Consider the following 14,052-nt stretch of genomic DNA (forward strand, 5'->3'; position numbering starts at 1 on the left):
CATCTGGCCAACGTCTGGTCTTGGTCTGTGGCGCCAAAGCCTGACATCATCATCGATACCGGCGACCGCGTCAAGGATGCCTTTACCCAGGGATTCAGCGGATCGGAGCTCACTGGAGCGACGGAACCTGAATCGGAGGTCGCTCGGGACGGCGTGATGGCAGATCGGCGGCGGACAGGGGAGCGGATCGGTTCTGGTACGGGAGTGATTTTTCTCTTCCAACGCTCGTCGGATCCTGCACGGATGGTCTCTCGGATGAACAGGTGGAGAACCTTCTTCAGGCCAGGACTGCTCGACCTATTTCAGAACGTGGTCAACTTGTCCAAGTAGGGAGAGCAGGGGACCGATCGAGCGTGGACTTGTGTTTTCGTGATTCGAACCAGCGGCGACACTTATTAAGCAATTATTCACAGTAGGGGAATACTTATTTAACTAAGCCGATAGGCTAAGCGATACAATTTGCTGTGAAATTTGATGGGGAACCAAATAACAAAACAAAAGAATCGTTCATAGGGCAAGCGGCAGGCGCACGTTTGAAGCGATAACATCACAGTAACCTTTGAAATTTCATCTGTGACCATTAGTGCGACTAGAGAACCCACGACTTATGACGAATCATATCAAAGTAGAAGACAGAATGACGTGTTCTATTGAACAGTAAATCTTAAATTTTAATTGGCTATCCTATTTGACTGCATTTGAGCTGATGTTATCGTTCATCATATCTGCGTGTATTCTAACTCTCTATGATCATTGTTAAGTAAACAAACACACACAAAGCTAAACCAAAACAAACTAGTCTTAGAGCATCAATTTGTGTCAACTGGAGCGCTTATAATGTAACTTAAAGAGGGGAGGATGTCACCAAAGCAATTGCAGAAGAAACAAGGACAACCACTAGAGAGAACGAAAGAATTCGTAGCTGATCGTCTTTAAGCAAACCGTAATATCGCATCATTATAGAGTCATGTTCATTCCACTTTGTTCATTATTAACATGTCAAGCAATGGAAAAAGAATTAAGTTTGATTATTTTTCAGTGAGCGCTAAGGGACGTAGAGCTGAAGTGGTGAAGAGTTTTCTAAAAAAAAGATTTCCGTCGCGGTACTTCATTTCTTAACCCTATTTTCATACATTTAAAATAAAGGAAAATCAAAGAAGCATGTTGTTCATTTTATGGTTTTTTTTCAACAATAAGCACGTATGATTACAAAATATCTGACTAAAATGGTGCTTCATTATTTTATTTGAAGTAATGAAATATGTTGCAGTGAAACAATTTGGAAACATAACTATCGGATAATAATCCTACCAGGAATTGTTAATTCTAATACTATAAGAACTTTTTGACAATGAAAAAACCGCACTGCAAATATTTTCCCAGCGTGTATTTAGATGAAGTTTCACAATTAACGCATACAGAATAATGTAACACCATCAGACATGTTTATGTTTTGGCAAAGCGGTTAGTTTGATACATGTTTGTTTATCAATTTTAGATAAACTCTTGGTGATCATGATAATAATCCGTTTGATTAATTTTCACCAAACTTTTGAAACAATAAAAACCCACTAAATACGGTTCCAAACGAAAGAGAGCCTGTCAAATGTATGGCTGCACTCCTACTATAGGAATACGAGTCAAAACCCCATAATCTCAACGAAGATAAACTCGAATTTATATTTACCGTTAATTTTTCTTTCACCCAGAGTTGATTCACGATCATCGTCACCAAAGATCCACTCCCATCTTGCTGTATCTCCAGTGTATGTGTTTGTTATCTAACTGTAGATGAGATTTAAAATATTGCCAATCAAAATGAAAAATGTCAATACTATTATGGTGATGAAACGAGGGGGATGAGAGTCTGAAACTCCAACAGAAAATAGCAATTATTAATGGATTACAAATGAATGTTTTTAGTTAGACTGAAGAAGCAGGTATTTTTAAATCTACATTCCCTGTCCAAAAATATTTACCTAATAAGCCTGAAGTTATATCTGATATTTCACTATCATCTTTTATGACTGTGATTCAATTGTTTTCAGTTCGACTTGACTCGATGAATCGAGTCAAGTACGAGATAACGAAGACGGCCTTTACCGTTGAGGTCGAAATGATCTGTCAAGTACAATTAAGTGGTGGAATCAGGATTGTATAAATCTTCTTATGACAGGTGAAACATTCCACTAAAAGCTCAAAATAATTTTCTTATCAATAACTTGTTGGTCCAAACTCAGGAAAATGTTATATCCACATTTAAATTGTAGCACTTTGTTTTGTTCTAAAATATGAATAATATTGAAAATTTGTCAAAAAGGGCAATTGCGTGTCGTAGCAAAAAAAAAATCACACATTGGCAAAAATCTATTAATTTAACTAATGATATTTATTAGTGCACACACAATCCGAAGTACAAATAGAATCTATAATCAAATAATAATTTTGTGTGGTCTCTAATATACAGTTATTAATTTATCTAGATTCATATTGAATATATTTGAGCCCTCAATTGCAAAAATGTAAAGGAAGATATATTCAATATAAATAATTTTCTCAGTGTATTTACATACATCTCTTCGCATGTTTCGATGGATCTAACTGGACCGTGGAATCATTTCATATCCCAGTATGGGGTAGAGCAGCTTTAGTTGATAATCGGCAGTGGAGAGGTAGTCGAGGCAGATGCAGACCATCACCGTCCTAAAAACCATCACCACAAACAGTAAGGAAAAAAACTGTGGCCACAGGTAACGAGACAGAATTGATAACAAAGGTAGGAGTGCACCACTTGAATAATGGCACTTTAGCCACGGGTAGAAAAGAAGATTCAGTGTGTTGTTTATGTGCCTAAGCGCTTGCTATTAGGGCGGCAGAGATGTTGATTTGAATGTCTTCAATTTGAAGACATTTGAATTCTGAAGACATTTATTTCGTGAAGACATTTTGAAGACTTTCAAAATATTTGAGATCTATCACTTATTTGAAGATACTAAGACAATCAATAAGCCAGCGAGAGAAAATATAATTTCATTTCTTAGTTATAAATTCTGCGACTTCTATACAGTAGCCGTTCGATAACCTAAGATATTTAATTTTCAGTTAACGAATGCCGTTCGATAACTCAACGCATTCTAGACGTCAAACGGTTGTCAATCGACGTCAGATGCAATCAAAGTGCATCTAAATGTGCAGCGCAATGCAGCGTTGAGTTTGACATCAGTGAGTTTAGCGGTCCGATAACTGCGAATCTGTTGCAACCAGAGGAGCGAATCTAATTTTTTACTATGGATTTTGACAGGTTTGTTGTTCTTTTTTTGGGGATAAATTATCCAGTGTCAAATTACCCCAATACTGATTTATTTTGTAATAGTATGTGCGTCAATTTTGAATGTTTACGTTTTACAGGAGAATATGATGCAAAACGCCCATACAATCAATAATGCAACATGATACAACCCGGATAAAAATTACAGTACCTTTGTATGGTATGTTCCATTGAATACAATTGGTTGTGGTAAATAATACAATCATGTACTTTTATTAGATTTTCAATGGTTAGAAATCTTGTATTTAATTTCATTTAAAAGTACAACATACTTAAATGTGACGATACATTCTATAATATTTTAGTTGTTCGCTTATGTTTTATATTGCTCATCCAAAATTAAACAAACTTTAAAGGTATTCCATCTCGATGATCAGATAATCCGTTTTAACGGAAATAAAAAAATAAATTTTAGAATATTTCATTGATCCATTATGTTGATGAAATAACAATTGAAAAAAAAATAACAATAACTTTCATTATTACATGAAAAACGTTCTACCAATTTTCAAATATATATTTTAATTGCAGGTCTTGAAATATTCATGTTCTGATCAATTTAAATTTAAAAATTCAAAGGAACAAAATCTTTCATATAATTTTACTTGGAGAATGACTTGAGTAGATGAGCGTGTACAGTTTTGTTGTGATATGTGGAAAGAGTAAACGAAGTGTTCCTTTTATTTATTTAAATACTGATTCTGGGAGTGGACAGCGGATCATTGGCTGTACCGTGGGTATATTTATAGTGTTATTATCATGATACCGGACCACTTTGATGGGAGAAATTTTCAACACTTAAAGAAAAAACTTATAAATTAAAACCTTATAAGACCAAATATTCAAATATCACTGTCGGGCTTCTTTTGATTCCGGGGCTACTTTTGATTTTTGATTTTGAAAAAATAAACGGAAAAATAACAAATTTGAAACAAAAGTTGCCATCCAATCATCAACAAGACACCGATTGGTTATAATGACAATTTTATAGTAATTTTCGATATAATTTGTTTTAAAATGTTCAAAGTAGCCCCTGATTTTCAAAAGAAGCCCCGCACGATCACACTTCATTATGTCATCTAAGAATGATCCCATACCAAAAAGCTAATAAATTCAGTTAATGAAAAGATAAGTTTGGAATGTATGTGCCTAGTAATGGTTTTTTCTATACATATCATTACACAAAAAAGTATTAGAAATCTAAATAACATTAATTTTAGGAAGGGTCCTTGATTTACACACGCCGAAGTAGTTGCAAAATTAGCATGTATCCTTGTTCCTTCTTTCAGAAATTGAGTTAATGATAAAATACTGCAGCTTGCCACCATCACTGATGATCTAATATCGTTCGCGACTATCGAGCCACATCACCAACGGATATAAAAATTAACAGGTAACTTTCTTTTCTTCTCGGCTATAATTTTGAAAAAACCTGACATGATTTTATAATTTCCGTCTTCCACAGAAAAACAAATGCGAGCAGCATCAGTTACAGCGTCTTCAGTGAGTATAGCTGTTGCACGTCGGCGACTGAAATCTTCGTTATGCATCCCGTCTGAATAGCAGTAACACACTGAACAATACACTATAATTCAAATTTAAATGGATTCTAATTAAATTCGAACTAAAAATGAACTAAAATCGTTTTGAAAAACAAAAATCAAATTGTATTAAAATTAAATTGAATCTAAATTAAAGTTAAATTGAACTTAATCAAAAATGAAGTAGACTTATTCAAAAATTAATATATTTTAATATATTAAATGAAACGAAATTTAAATTGACTGATTACAAATAAAGTTTAAACTTATATAAAATCAAATAAAATAGTACCATTAAAACAAATTGAATTGTATTTTTATTGTAATATTGAAGTCGATGAAGAAAATATATTTAAAACCCATTGTATTTTTAATAAAACAATAGAAAAAATGCGAGAAAAACATTTGAAACACATTGTTTTCTATTGTTGTGGCCTTCGAAATCATCCATTAAAGAACCGTTAAATTAATTGTTTTGCTCTGAATTTTGTATGAAAATTTCGATTTTTTATTGTAAAGATACAATAACCCCCCTTTTTTATTGTAAAAGTCCCATTTACCATTCACTTTATCGTGGAAACCATTGTCTCTGATGTGATTTAGTTGTTAAAATTCCATTAATTCATTTATAATTGTTTTAATTGGTGATGTAACAGTAAAATTTATGATATTTTAATCATATTTTTATCCGGGAATTATGAAAATAGAGAAAAATTAACGATTATCAATTAAAACAATTTTACACTCTGATTCCATGCTTCAAACTTAAGAATGTCAACTTATTTGCTCAATTATTTAGAATGCTAGTTGCACAAGGTACTGACTATGCCTTTGTTCGAATCATTTTCACCCTCGCAATTGTTTATGTTGCATTAGCAGGACCTGATTATGGGATTCAGAAAAGATGTGACAAAAGATGGCGTAGCTTGTCATCCCCGTGGTTGCAACTATCGAATTGCAGTTAAAAGCATTGCAGTTAAATGACTTGCAGTTATCTAACGTCTACTGTATATTCGGCGTTATAACTCACACCAAACGCCAATGAAATATTTCAATTTTTTCAAGGTTTCTATGTAATAGATTCACTTGGTCAAAAATCGCATCGGATCGTTCAACGCCATAGCTGAGGATCCTCTAACAAATGTACGCATGACTTAACATGAAATACTTTCCGTTTGTCTTTGCGAACATAATATCACAAGTTAGTCAAAAGCCGCTTGGGGTTAGCTGAATCCAACCATATGTAAATTATGCAAAAAATACAAAATTTATAATAGTCTTTGTCTGGGGCTTAGAATCTCAAACATAAAATACATTCACACTAGCTGGCTGATAAAGCAACGCATTTTAGACTTCATCGTACGCACTTGACTTGGAGTTAGGCACTGGTTAAAAATTCTGATGGCGTGTGTGTAAAAGGTATTTGACTTCATATAAATATTTGACGGGAAACTTTGAATTTTCTGAATTTTTAAAAGAATTTCCGATGAAAATTATGAGGAATTTCTTGTTCATATTCAAGAGAAGATCTAGATTCAAGAGTAAATTCAGTAAAATTAATATTTAATAATTTGTTAAAAAAATAAGAAAATCCTTTAAAATTTAAGCGAAATTCATCTTGATTTTCACTAATTCAATAAATCTCTTTAATGCCAGAAAATTGTCTCAATTAATTTTCATTAAAATTCTTACGAATAAAAAAATAAGAAATTGAAATTATGCTGGTGTTAAATGGATTTTCATAATTTTCAAGGTAAATTTCTACAGGAAAACTCACCTAAAAGAAATTCAGAGGAAACTTGTAACACTGTAGATATCATTAAGATAACGTAACGTATAATTTTAGAATTATTTGTTTAGGCAATAAATAGTATTAAAACACTGCACAGATATAATGAAAGCGGTTAATTGATTCGATATTGAATGAAGTTATTATTACTGCCAACACTGTTCATTATAAGCTTGAAAATCTTCAACGGAAATTATAAAGGAAGTCTGAAAATGACATTCGAATAACGGGAAAAGATACATTCAATTGTTGCGCCGTTGGCGTGGAACCGACTGAGTCAGTTTATAGAAAGTGGACGAACGGTCGTGAGTGGCAGTGAAAGAAAAAGTAAAGATGGTTCCGCCGACAATGACGTAGCATATAAATTTGTAAAATAAGTAGTTTGAACTAAAATAGAATATCAAATATATCGCCGAAGAACACGTTCATTGGTCGTTTTCATATTCCAACAAGAAAAACTCTATTTTCTTATTATGTTTTAAATAGTGATGGAAGGACCGCAACCAGATGGCGCCATTGTATGCGTTATAGCATTGCTTGCATTCAAATTTGCTTTGCGTACCTGTAACGTTGTATACAACGGGCGCAGAGCAGGGTGCATCAGCGTAGAATCATCATTGCTTGGGTAATACCAACGGATTGGGTGACAGATATTAGGCTGTACAGTGATTTCCGCATCATATATCTGTCACAAGTATTAGTCATCTTACTCTTGCACGCACAGAAAGAATGGTTTTTTTTCATCCCATCCTCCCCATGCGCTTATTTTACTTGATCTGCTCATTGCTCCCAGAGCATCCAGCACCACTCCACTGCGCGATTTACTACCGTGTATATGTAATTCGAAACATGTAATAGACGATTGCACGAGCAAAAAACAAAAAAAGAAACCTTCATATAAAAAAAAACGTATGACGTCATGATGCAATCTATCTATCTATCTATCTATCTATCTATCTATCTATCTATCTATCTATCTATCTATCTATCTATCTATCTATATATATAAAATGTTTGTATGTTTGTATGTATGTTTGTATGTTCCAGCATAACTTCAACCATTTACTGATTTTAACAAATTTTAACACATTCTTTATCTTAAGGAGACGACGATAGGGGTTGAATGCCTTGGAAAGGGGAGGTGTGGGGTAGGGGATTGATAGTTATCGATCAACTCGTAAATTCTGATCCTTGTCGATTTCAACCAAATTGGTACACAAATTCTTTATCTTAAGGAGGGATAGGGGTTGAGCATGCTTTTGAAAGGGGAAGGTTTGGGGAGGGGTTGTTAGTTATCGATCACAGGTAAATCTTGAGCCCCTGGCCGATTTCAACCAAATTTGGAACACAATTTTTATCTTCAGAGGGACCATAGGGGTTTAAGTCGCTCTTTGCAAAAGGGGAGGTGTGGGGAGGGTATTGCTTAATCGATCAACTCTGTGAAATTCTGATCACTGGTCGATTTCAAACAAATTTGAAACACAAAGTCTTTATCTTAAGGAAGGGACGATAGGGTTGAGCATGCTCTTTGGAACAGGGGAGGAGGTGTGGGGAGGGTATTGTTTAGTTATCGATCAACTAGTATAAAATGAACCTTGGCCAGTTTTCAACCAAATTTGGAACACAATTTTTTATCTTACAGAGGGATTAGAGGGTTAGCATGCTCTTTGGAAAAGGGGAGGGTGGGGAGGGTATTGCTTAGTTATCGATCAACTCAGTGTAAATTCTGGATCCCTTGGTCGATTTCAACCAAATGAACAAATTTTTTATCTTAAGGAAGGGACGATAGGGGTTGAGGCACTCTTTTGGAAAAGGGGAGGGTTTGGGGAGGGGTATTGCTTAGTTATCGATCAACTGGTGTAAATTCTGATCCCTTGGCGATTTCAAACAAATTTGAAACACAAATTCTTATCTTAAGGAAGGGACGATAGGGGTTGAGATGCCTTGGAACAGGGGGAGGGGAGGGTATTTTAGTTATCGATCAACTCAGTATAAATTATGAGCCCTTGGCCGATTTCAACCAAATTTGGAACACATTTTTTATCTTACAGAGGGGACTATAGGGGTTAAGCATCTTTGCAAAGGGGAGGTGTGAGGGAGGGTATTGCTTATTATCGATCAACTCGGTGTAAATTCTGATCCCTTGTCGATTTCAACCAAATTTAACACAAATCTTTATCTTAAGGAAGGACGATGAGGTTAGGGATGCTCTTTTACAAAGAGGGAGGGTATGGGGAGGTATTGTTTAGAAATCGATCAACTCAATGTAAATCTTGAGCCTCACGACCAATTTGAACCAAATTTGTATAAAATATCTGTCCTAAGGAAACGATTTTAGTGGATATAGGTAAGTCATTTAAGCAGGCCATTAACATAACACTATTTGGCCTAAGGTCATCTGACATGAAGGACGTTTGGGATAATTAAGAACAGCATCAGAAAAATCTTGCATAGAAAGCAGGCATTTGCTGGGTATAAAACAATGATAATTGTACCTTCATCGGAATATTGGTATGCCCAGTGAAAAGCAATGATTAATGTGTTTCCTTCGAATGGTGGATGATTGCTTCTTTAAAATAGGCATTTGCGGAATAAAGCAATGGGGTGTGATCCTTCTTTAAAAATATGCGTTTGCCCGGAATATGGCATAGATGGATGTTTTCCATCTTTAGAAAAAGAGTTTGCCCGGAAGCTTTCAAACCCACGTTCCTTCTTCAAATTCAGTCAATGTTTCCAAAGTCTTTAATCAAAATGAAAAGTATGAATGAGTAAACACATATTCCTGTTGACCAATCGGTTTTATATTTTCCGATTGTAAAGAAAATCAAACCAATGGCTATTCCTGAGCAAGGCTGGAGCATAAAGCTAGTCATCCATAGTTCTCTGCCGATAACCTGCATTGAGTAAACATCGGTCGACCTTGCGATGCTGCGTTGTCTGTCAGTTGAAGGGCATATGAGACGTTAGTTTATGGGTTTGAAAAAACATCAAAAAGTGCTAGAGCGTTAGCATGCGTGTTTATACTAAAAAAAATTTCAAATAAAACTACTGCTCCGTGAAAAGAGTCAATATTTGGTTTTTACATATCAGAAAGGTACGCTTTAAGCTTCATGCAATTATCACGAGAGGAGTCTGTCAAAATTGAGTACGCTGACAATTTAGGTTATCGTTAGACTATATAATTTGATCAGTTGTTAGTAATAGTTCGCAGTAATTAGCAATACTATCGTAGTGGTTTCCAAATATTATAATTTGAGAGTAGATGGAGGAAATTGTAGATATCATTAAGATAACGTAACGTATAATTTAGAATTATTTGTTTAGGCAATAAATAGTATTAAACACTGCACAGATATAATGAACAGCGGTTAATTGATTCGATATTGAATGAAGTTATTATTACTGCCAACATGTTCATTATAAGCTTGAAATCTTTCAACGGAAATTATAAAGCGGAAGTTCGAAATGACATTCGAATAACGGAGCAAAAGATACATTCAAAAATTGTGTCGCGCTGCTTGGCGGAACCGACATGAGTCAGTTTATAGAAGAAAGTTGTGACGAACGGTCGAGTGGCAGAAAGAAAAAGTAAAGATGGCTTCCGCCGACACAACTTTTGTTAAATTTTCCTTGAATTTTGTTTTTTCTTCTTAGAAATATTTTTGGACATTCTTCCAGTATTTACCTATGAATTCTCTATGAATTTCTTCAAAAAGTCCTGGTATTCTTTCTGTAATCCCTCCAGGGAATTGTCCGGAAGTTTCAGGATTTTCCGAAAAATCCTCCAGGACTTCATTTGGAAGAAGTTCCGAAGTTTCTCCAGAACTCCTTCAGTAGTTCCTTCACAAATTCTCCAGTAGTTCTTCCCGGATGTTTTCCTAAAGTTTTCCTGGACTGCGGCGAAGCTCAAAAGGTATCCCTCCGAGGTTCTTCCTCTGGAAGATCTTTTAAGAAAGATCGAATGACTCTCCAAGAATGCCTCCGGAAGTATACTATGAAATTTATCTGGTATTTCCTCCAGGATTGCTTTCGGAAATTTCGCAACAATACATCAGAGCTCCTCCAAAATTCATCCAGAACTACTCCAAGAATTTCTCCAGAAGTTTCTTCAGAATTCAACGAAATTTTCCAATCTCTCAGGAATATCCTTCAAAATCCATCAGGAAAATCTCAGTATTCCTGCAAGAAAAACATCCGGAATTTATCCTGAAGTTTCTACAGGAATTCCTTCTTAAGTTCCTCCAAGAATTCCTCCGAACTTCCTTCCTCCTTTCCGGAGGTTTCTTCAGTAAACTTTGGATGTTCGGAATTCCTCGGAAATTTCTTCAGGAACTCTAGATGTAATTAAAGCTCCATCCAAAAGAAGTTGAAGCTCCATCAGGAATTTATCCAGAAGTTGATCTAGAAATTTTACCGGAAGTTCCTTCAGAAAATTCTCTGAATGTTTCTTCAAGTATTTCACAGTAAATTTGAATCCAACAGGGTATTCTTTAAAAAAATTGAAAGAATTCCAGTAAAATTCTGTTAAAATTCGCCTCAGTACAAAATCCATGGGAAACTCTGTCATGAAAAATTAAATAATTTTAAGAAATTCTCTTGAATTCTAACAATTATGTTAAAAAATAAATATTATTCTACATCTTTACTGATGGAGATTTTACAAGCGGATTATTGAATTTACAAACCTATTGGATTTTTGAAATTTCTCGCTAATAATCTTATTTTAATATTGAAGACATTTGGTGACATTTTAAACGACTCAGAAGACATATGAAAATATATTCTGGATCCCTGGGTGCGGGTAACCCTCCAAGAGCTTTTTGCAGAGCAGCGTGTTATCGCTGTTGCTGTTTGATGACGCGGCAATCCGCCGAAGAAGCGCAAGAAGCAGTCGCAGTTCCACAAATTCAACCAGTGCGGAAGGAGAAGTGCCCGCCGGTTTTCATCAGAGGCGACCCGCCGGAATCGCGACCAAAGCTCTGAATTGATCGCTTCAATTTCGGGCACGAACCAGAAACTGCCGCATGAAGCCGGCTGCAACAAGTGTGGCGAACCCCACCAACTGCGATTGCGACAAGATGGAGGTGGCTGATCCGCGCAAATCAACTGTGCTCCTGTAGTCAATACGGTGAACTCCGGCAATCGCGGCTCCCGTCGAGTGATTCCAGTTCTCCCACCGTTACAACCGCAAAGCGACTGGCAGCGGCACTGCGTCGGTTCAAGCTTCAGCACCACCAAACAACCCTCAGTTAATGGCCCCCATCTTCCTCTCGGTTCTCTCGGCAGCCGGAGAACGAAAACGGCCACCTGAAGTATCTGCTCCCATCACCCGAAGCAACTGATGCCGACCACCTGGCTGCGTTGGTCGTTCATAATTGAAAATGGCTGCTAGGGTGGGTCTGGTTAACTGGAACGCTTGCTTGCCTCGGGAAAACGAACTGGACGGATTTCCTCCAAGAGGAAGAGATAGACGTGGCGTTCATCACGAAACGCACCTCAAACCGAGGTGAGCGTCCACATCCAAACTTCCGCATCGTGACTCTCGACCGGCCACCAGGGAAGGTGGCCATCGCACTTCGATATAACATCAACTGTCGCCTGTCCAGCTAGGCGTGCGTCGTGCGACCACTCTGTCGGCACACACGCCTGATCGCGGCGTACTGTCCAACGCGCCAAAGCCGGCGATGGATCATCGAGCTGCCCTTCTGAGGGACATCGTCAGTTACGCGGAGGCAAGGCAGTATATACAGGGCGACCTGAAGTCAAACATAAGCCTGGGGCACACAGTCGCGGCAATCAAACGGCCCATCTGGAGCAACGACATGAGGAAGGCACTACACGAACTTGAACCCGGATTCCTCCACTCGCTGTGCGGTCCGGGTCCACGCAACCTCGGACCTAAAAAAATATTAATCCACCTAGCGGTGATGGATTTCTCGTGTTGTGAAATTAGTATTTTGACCATAACTTGATCCATAGTCCGATGGCCAATTTTCAGGAAAAATGGGACAGGATTTTGGTGCCGAATGCAACTGGTTGGGAGCAAATCGGTTGAGGATGAGTGCCTAAAATGAAAGTGATTTTTACTACATTTTGGCTGTGAGTGCACAGACACACACACATACAAAAACAGACTCACACACATGGGGGGTGCGAAATGGTGAGTTGACATCTGGGAAGGAATAACATATGAGGAGCGATGATCACCTCGTCAACATGGTGCTGAGCACCCTAGTGAGTACAAATTGATAAACACATTGTCACACCCCTATGTATGTTTGACATTTCTTTTTCATTCCAAAGCACATTTCCCAAGTGCAGAAGTATTTTTCCACTCTAATTATATTCATTAACAGTAAGCTCGCATGTTTTTATTTCCGTAAACAAATCGAAACTGGCTTCCTGATCCGTTGTGCTACCTGCCTGGTCGTATTATCGTCATAACATACACAGCTCTGGTCCTCACAAGTTCCAATCCTTACGCTTCCACGGTCTTTCGATGCAATTGACCGCCAGCTAAGGGTTGCGTACTTAGCTGGTAGTGCAGCTTGGCAATTGTTGTCCTTCTGACATCAGCAGAGTGAGGGGTGCGATCAAAGGACCAACGTCCCAACCCCTAATCCAAGGCGTTAGCGACCCATGCCGAGGGGATGCATGGTCAGGGGGTGAAATAATGAGCTAGCCCTTAAAGAGCCTGTGGGGTACCTGGGCACCCTGAGCTTCTGAAACTTCGAAAGTCGATGCTGGACGCCAAGTGGAGAGGGCGGTCCGGACGGCCAAGTGTAAACCTGTAAAATCCGTGGAGTCGAGGTTCACCAGACTGAGGGCCCAAAGATTCGCGGACTCGGGCAAGGTCGAATCGACTGAGGCGCGTAACCGTTCGGTTTCACAGATTGACTTGCGGCTCCACCGCAAGATTTCCTCTTGTCCACCTGTATCCATCCAAACCGACAGATCAATGAGAGTGCAATCGCTTACTTGTTTTGACAAATAATCTATCCACCATTTCCATCCGTTTCTTATCAATGCACGTTCATCGCAAACGGTGACACAAATAGCGAAACAAATGAAATGTCCAAAAGATTTGACAAACAGAGGTTACTACTCAGTTTTGATCAGAACATTCATGCAAAGGTCACAGAAATAGTGAAATGTCAACTCGTATGTTGGACGAAGTTTGAGCTCCATCTTAACACTCGATTATAATAAATACCTCACCAAAACAAAGATGAAAATTCTCTTTGTTGTAACCTGATGTCGTAGTAGCGCGTCGTGTAATTAATTGTTAAAGTTATCCCAAAATGAGGTGGTTTTTAAAGCTTTGTACCCTATTCTAAGTGGATGATGTCCGTAATAAGTTTGTTGTTTGTGTTATCGCTTTTCCGGCTTACAAA

At 37.5% G+C, this 14,052-nt stretch overlaps 1 protein-coding gene across 1 annotated transcript in view; it reads left to right on the forward strand.

Annotated features, from left to right (window-relative positions):
• The window catches only part of LOC134207239 (uncharacterized), a 36,564-nt gene extending 24,653 nt beyond the window's left edge, over nt 1-11,911 (forward strand). The window contains exon 7 of the mRNA XM_062682960.1: nt 11,779-11,911. Coding sequence (XP_062538944.1) covers nt 11,779-11,911 — 133 coding nt within the window. The remainder of the gene's footprint in view (nt 1-11,778) is intronic.
• Nucleotides 11,912-14,052: the final 2,141 nt, after the last annotated feature.

This window comes from Armigeres subalbatus, chromosome 1, assembly GCF_024139115.2.
Source record: "Armigeres subalbatus isolate Guangzhou_Male chromosome 1, GZ_Asu_2, whole genome shotgun sequence".
Taxonomy (NCBI): Eukaryota; Metazoa; Arthropoda; class Insecta; order Diptera; family Culicidae; genus Armigeres; species Armigeres subalbatus.